General features: G+C 38.1%; 1 protein-coding gene across 1 annotated transcript; it reads right to left on the reverse strand.

The window, feature by feature from the left end:
* Window positions 1-1,184: 1,184 nt before the first annotated feature.
* Window positions 1,185-2,215, reverse strand: LOC118001432 (trace amine-associated receptor 3-like). Its single transcript, XM_034991540.1, is given in 4 exon segments — window positions 1,185-1,490; window positions 1,493-1,604; window positions 1,606-1,804; window positions 1,807-2,215. Coding segments are annotated over 4 exon segments (1,026 nt in total).
* Window positions 2,216-7,521: the final 5,306 nt, after the last annotated feature.

Raw genomic sequence — 7,521 nt, forward strand, 5'->3', positions numbered from 1 at the left:
GATGGTGAAGAGGAGTCATCCTTATGGAATCATATTGTCCTTCAAGGCACATGTTGAGCCTGGCTAATTATCCACAGCTGGATCTAGGACATGGTGTGTCAAGGAATGTGAGAGAAGGGCTTAGAAGAGAGTCAGAAAGAGCCAAAATTAAGTTTTCCTATCCAAAGTTTGCCCTAAAGCTGGACTTGGATTCAGGGGCAGTCTGCCTCCCTTCTGCTCCTCCTCTTTTCCCTCCCACAACGTAATCCCAGGTAGGAGAGGAAGTGGACACGGCTGTTACATGTACTCATGTATTTTCCGATCTATCAGGTAAAAGAAAGTTTCTGTTTATTTCTTAATGTTTCACAGAATAATCACTGGAAGGATTTTCACCAAACATTCATGATCCGACTTAAATCATAGGCATTGTGGTGCGGATGAAATTTATTTGTCAGGACTTTAGGGCAACTTTCAGAAGAAGTGATTAAAGCAAGTACAGGGAGAGGCCTTGTGATTGCTGGCCGATGGTGTAGACACACCTTGCAGAGGAAAAGGGTAGAGACAAGGAACCAGGAAGTCATTCCAAATATAAACCACAAAGTGAAAAATCACAAGGATAAAAGCTCAAATTGCATATGATGATTTGTAATCAACTGCTTCTCCTATGAACAGCTCTTTGTAATAAGCTTCAGGGTGTCAGGAAATGACTGAATAATTTATATAATGATGGTTAATAATTATCCAACACCAAACAATAAAGTAGACTGCTAGTTAATAGTAAAGGCCAAACTTCTGTCACACTTCTCCCATGGGTCCACAGGTTACCCACAATAATCTTCTTTTTTTCTGAATTCCTAGAGTGGAATCAACAACCCAAACCATTAGCACTTGATTTTCTTTATTCTTATATTGGTTTATAATTGTCTCATGTGTGTAAATAGAGGCCAGCCTATTCTGAAATGTTTTATATTTCTTTTGTATATCTTCCCCCAATCAGATGGGAGTATTGATTAGATACAGAGTTCACAATTAATAAGTGATTGACTGATTGGTCAAAGATATTGAATGTAACTCTTGTTACATTCAGGTTACAAAACACTTATCAAGATTACTGAAATCTAATAGAATAATTAATGTGAGGTATGGGGCCAAAATAATGTCTCATTTTCAATACTTTCTTCACTTTTATAACAATTTTTTTTTTATTAATGTGCTTCAGGAAACAGATTTGCAGTTTCTGAGTGAGAACTAAATATTTTGCCTGACACTATGTACTTAAGAGCTTTCTGAAACCATGAATAAAAAAAACCATGAATGAGGGGGTTGCAAGTAGAGTTGAAGTACCCAAGCCACACTAAAAGATCAAGTACTATTATGGGAGTGGAATAGTCTAAATATGGGTCTATCAAAACAGCAAGAAAGCAAGGCAGCCAGCAAGCTAGAAACACCCCCATTACTATACCCAGGGTCTTAGCTGCTTTTCTGTCCTTTTTCTTAGATAAGTTTTTTTTTTCACTTTGCCCTTTGTGTTCTCAGGCATATTGCTGATAACTTTTGCATGTTGTTTGGAAACAATAAAGATTTTGCCATAAATACCAACCATGATGGAGCCAGGAGTAAAGAAACGTAGTGAACAATATCGTCCCCCAAAATTTGTTGAAAGTAAGTGCACAGAAATGGAAACAAGCAACAAGAATCTCGTAGCGGTGCATACCAGCAACATTGGCTTCAGATAGAACTAAACTGAATGAAAAAAGAGCAGGGGCCGACCAGCAAAATGCCAACAGTCGCTTTATCATGGAGGTGGTCATTGTGGCTGAGTAGTTAAAGGGTAACACACGGCATAAAATTGATCAATAGCAATGGAACACAGATGGAAAATGGAGGTTAGGCTTAGCATCATGTCAAAGCTTGCATGGAATTTACAAAAGCCATCCCCAAAATACCAGCAGCTCTCCACTGATCGTACCATGCTGTATGGCATAATGACAAAACCCCCCAGAAAGTCAGTGGTTGCCATGGAGAGAATCAGAAAATTTGTGGGAGAGTGAAGCTGTTTGAAATGTGATATGGAAATCGTTATAACCAAGTTTCCAAAGATGGTGATAAACATGGCTGCAGTCATAATGGAATACATTATCACTCGGACATGCAAAGAATGGTTGATGGGAGGGCAAGATTTATTTCCAAATTTTGGACAACTGGATAAATCTTCAGGAATATAAGTTAAATCCATGGTGTTTTATCACTCCAAATTCCTTTTTCTAGGAAGATGATTCAGTGTTTCTTCTCTTCTTAAAATGATTCCAGTAAATTTCAGCTCCTAATAGTGCAATAAGGTTCAAAGTCATGTTATTAATTCATTTCCATTTTTATTTATTTAAATATTTAAAACTGTATCAATTGTGGTTGCTTTCTGAGTTATTTGCTGCATTAGGAAAGGAAAAGTTCCAACTGCTTATTCTTTCCTGTTATATTTTATTCTATTCCACCCATCCATTTTTTATTCAACATGGGTTTATCTATTGAGTGCTCTGTTCTTTTTAATGTATTGGAAGCTTCTCAAGAGTTTATTCTATTTATATAGACATCTATAAAAGTCAAACTCATGAAGCAGAGAATACAGTACGGTTACCAGTAATGGGGAAGGTGGGGGGTTATTGTTCAATGGATATAAACTTTCAGTTATGCTAGATGAATAAATTCTAGAGATCTGCTGTGCAACAGAGTGCCTCTGGTTAATAATATGGTGTTGTGTACTTCAAAATATGTTAAGAGGGTAAATCTCATGTAAGTGTTCTTAACACACACAAACAACTAAAACTAAAAAAAAAAAAAAAAAAAAGGCTGGGGGGGCAAAAGGCGTTGGCTATGTCCATTACCTTGATTATGGTGATGGTATCCCAGGTGTTTGTATATGTCCAAACTAATCAAACTGTCCAGCTTGTATCTCAATAAAGCTGTTTAAAAAAAAGAATTTATGGTCAACTTTTACCTTGAGCAATGCCATTTCTAGAAACTCTTTTGAACTACAAGTTAACATCTCTCATCATAAAAATACTTAGTACACAAAAGCTAAGTGAAATCACAACGTTTTTCTTTATGCATTCTTTCAATAATTTCAAATCTTCTTTTTAAAGAGTCTGCAGATATCAGAATTATAAATAGCATGTGGCTTTTGAAATATAAAACCATGTACCTATGGGTCAAACCATGCACCTGGGTCAATGCTTCATAGTTTCTCTACTCTCTACTTCCTTCCTCCCCTCCCCTCTGTCCTTCTCTACTGCCCTCTCCTCTTTGTTCTCCTTCCCTATATTTCTTTAGTTTTATCACTCATCTGGAATTCTAACTACTGGAGCCATGTCATAAATATCATCCTCGAGAGACTCATAAGGTTCACAAATTTCATGTTCATAGACTTGGGCCAGTCAAATCTCACGTGATTCTAATTGGTCAAAGGGGCTGGATAAGAGATAATGGACAAGTTGGCATAAATCCGAACTCTTAGTAAGTTACTGCACCTGCTTCGCTATTTACTTTGTGATATACACTATCATGAAAAATCTGCTCACTGGCTGGTTCTGCAGATGGTTGACACTGTACCTCTCACAAACCATCAAATCTACTCAATGGGCTACAGAAAAACAAGTCCAATCTTGACTGAGTTAGACATAAGAGACACTGTAGACCTACATCAGATTCTCCCAGCCATAGAGATTCAACCATAGCATAGGTTCAGGCAGGTTCATCTATTTTGGCAGACTCAAATTAGTTTTGCCTTTAGAACCCTAAGAAAGAGCACAAAAAGTCCCTTCCTGGTCTCAAAGTGTCAGAAGCTCTTTTCATTCCTTCTGATTCTGTCAATCTTTCCTGACTGACAGGGAAAAGAAAAATAACCTTTTAATGACAGAAGAACCTGTGTGACGTTAGATGGAGAAGCTTCTTTTCCCAAGCCTCAGGAAGGTTTCTCTTCAGAAAGTCTTAAGAGGACCCCCTTTGAGCTGAGTGCTCCATGCGGCTCTCCTGTTTGCTCTATTTTAGGGGGTTCCATCACTTACTTCCAAAGAAGAGGGAGCAAAAGAGACTTGAATTGGGGGTTCTTCTTCAAGTCTGAGCTCTGCCTCTAACTGGCTGTGAGCTTCCAATAAAGGGAGGTGTGCTAGACTAGATGGGCCTGAGAGGGTCTTCCAGCTTTGAAAGTCTGTGAATGACTGGTAGCTGAAAGGTCATTAGTTTTAAATCATCTTCCGTGCTCGCTTCGGCAGCACATATACTAAATCATCTTCCTATAAACAAATGGAAAGTGGAAAAACAGAGAAATAAGATGAAAGAAAGACATGGAATAAAGGATGTGGCTCAATGTAGGAATTCATTGAATAGTACTTTCAGTCTCAGGGTACATCTGACCAAGATCACAGATGTGATTCTCTCCACTGCAGATACTCCTCCACTCCTCATTGCCTCTTTTTCTTCTTCGGTTTTCACCAAGAAAAGGCTGTGAGCATCTAACCTGGGCCCCATGTTAGCATATAAGTGATAACACTTGATAAACAATTGTTGAATGTAATATCTGTGTTAAAATATACACCAGCTCACATCTTGTCTTTTCTTGACTTAACCTCCTAAAATAAACTCTAAGTAACAGCTACATCTTATCAGGCACAACTTTTTAATATACTACCATCAGGCAAAGAACCTGTATATCTTATTCACCCCTGGATTCTCAGCACCTTGGTAGGTGCTTATGGCAGACACTAGGTACATATTTTTGAATGAATAAAAACATAAATAAATGATAAATTATGGTTGTTTAAAAAAATATCTGCATTGTTCCAATAAAAGCAGTTGCTTCAATATGCTTGAAATTTTGCTATAAACAAATGGACTAGATCCAGGAGTACAGTTCATGAGTTTATCTTCCAGTATTAAATTGCTTCTGATAGTGCTATAAAATAATCCCTTGTTATTTAGACAACATTTAGACAAGCAGAAAAGAGATTGCTGTGGACATATTTTACTGATCCCTTAGGCTACTGAGAAGAGGATTAAAGATATTGAGTTCAGATAAATAGAAAGGTGTCAGTGGGAAAAAAAAACAAAAACAAAACAAAACCTGCTGAGTGTTTCAGCTAGATGCACCTGGGAGGTGGTGGCTGTGATGGCATCAGACTCGTTGGTGTTTCATGAATACATTATTAAAATGGGGTTAGCGGAGTTGGGGATTTTCTTCCAGCTGAAACTCACATACTCTCATAAATTTAATACTGTACAGAAAGCACAGACTCACAATTAAACTTGTACAGTACGTAAGTCCATGAAGACCTATACACTTAAATTATGTTATTGCCCAAGAAACTCCCTGTCACACCTCAGTTGCCCACATGACCTTAACGATGACAGCCATGACATTGAAACAGCATCATATGAGTGTTGCATGTAAGTAACTGCTCCATTTTTTTAAGGATTGAGAGGATTCTAGGAGGTGCTTGACGTGAGATCAGATTTTCCACCATGCACATTACTATTTATATAAGGGAAACTTCACATACTTTCAGAACTGGAGAAGACCTCAAATGGAATGTTTACAAAGATGTATTATGTGATGCAATTTCCAGCCTCTTAGCTGTCTTACATCCTCCAGTATGGCTTTGAAATCGGGCCAACCTGGTTTGATGATTGGCTCAACCACTTATTAACCATATTACTTTGGACAGGTTTCTCAGTGTCCCTGAGCCTCAGTTTTCTCTATAAAATGGGGAAGCTATCTCTGAAGATATTTAAGACCATTAGCATTATTTTTACCTTCCTCTTTGCTTTTCCTCCTAAGAATTATGGCATCTCCTCCAAGTTTGCCTTATTTTGAATCTTCCATGTAATCTACCATGTTGAACCACATGCCTCTATGAAATTGTCATTTTTGTAAGTTCAAAATGTTCAAATATTAGTAAGTTTGAAGAATTTACTATTGGGATCTTTTTCTTTTTCCTCCCTTAAGTCTCAGTTTCAAGGACTGACTGATAAAAAGGTTGGCATATCTCCAATCACATACATGAACAAGAAGCCAGATTTTCAGTGCAAGATTATATCATGGAGCTAAAGCTTGTTGAAGAGAATCTTCAGTGAACATATTGATTTTAGTAGGAGGAAAAGGTGGCCCAACAGCAAATTTTAGGTTCAGAATCTAATTTCTAATTTTTGTAGCCTTAAAGTACAAATATCATATAAGATGTAGTAGAAAATGAGAAATTTACAACCCATGGTTCTAACAGAAGGAGGCAAATATTCGTACATGCTCTCTGTAAGATATAATGAATATCTAAAGACTACAATCACAAAGACTCTGGAAGACGTTTCACGGATGATAAGTAGACCGTATTCAAATGTAACACTGAAAACTAAAACAAACAGAAGAAAAAGAGTTCTTTCTGTAAGTTTACTTTGTAACTATCTATAGTAGTTTACACATCATGACATCAAAAAGTAGTATCTGGCATGTAAATGACAGATTTATTCTAAATGGCTTACAGTTCATAAGTCAGCCTTATAAAACCACATAGCAGCTAGCCACGGGCAGAGGTGACCTCTTGAAAATGTTGTCTTCTCAAAAGCAGCTAGGATCAAGAAACACATTTTAAGTGACAGTAAATATACACGGGGAACAGGCAGAGCAAACTCCATTTCAGAGAGCGGTGGCAGAAAGAAGAGTGAAAATGAAAAGCAAAGCAAAACATCTTTCTTATAACTAGCTATAAATGATGGCATTTTGAACACCAGCAGAACAGAAGAATCTTTACTAAAACTATGCACCAGTATGGTGATTAACATAATAATAAAATAAATAAATAAATAAAATAAAACTATGCACCAGAGAATGTGTTCGAAGTAGAGGGCCCGAGAGGAATTGAGCTAAATAAATCTTTTTATCAAGATCACAGATATGTTTTTTTGGATACAAGGGAAAGAGTCTGAGAAAACACATCTTGGCTAGAGCAGCAGAGCATGCTTTTGCAGGCTGTAAATTTATGTTTTCAGCATCTATCTGTCGCCTTTCCTGCCTTCAGTCTGCAATAACGCAGCCACTTTTGCCTACAGTTGTCTCCATGTTGCCCTGTAAATGCCCAACCCGTGGCTTGGCCAGCCCCCTCTTTCCTGCACCTGATTGCCTGTCCTTTCATCTCTGAGCACGTCAAGGCTCAGCAAAACTATCGTTTCCTTCCGGGAACCCTTTTTGACTCTCCCCATTGGAGTTAATCTCATGAAATTATAGACTATTGGGTGGCCAAAGACTGTAGAGATAGGTGATTCCATTTCCTCATCTTACAGCTGACTTTGATTTCAATTACCTTTGTTTCCTTCTTCTGGCACAATTCTGTTTTAAAACAGTCTTATCTTGGGGCGCCTGGGTGGCTCAGTCGTTAAGCATCTGCCTTTGGCTCAGGTCATGGTCCCGGGGTCCTGGGATCAAGCCCCGCATCGGGCTCCCTGCTCAGCGGGGAGCCTGCTTCTCCCTCTCCCACTCCCCCTGCTTGTGTTCCCTCT

The sequence above is a fragment of the Mirounga leonina genome, unplaced genomic scaffold (genome assembly GCF_011800145.1).
Source record: "Mirounga leonina isolate KUSES-001 unplaced genomic scaffold, KU_Mleo_1.0 Mir_53, whole genome shotgun sequence".
NCBI classification, from domain to species: Eukaryota; Metazoa; Chordata; class Mammalia; order Carnivora; family Phocidae; genus Mirounga; species Mirounga leonina.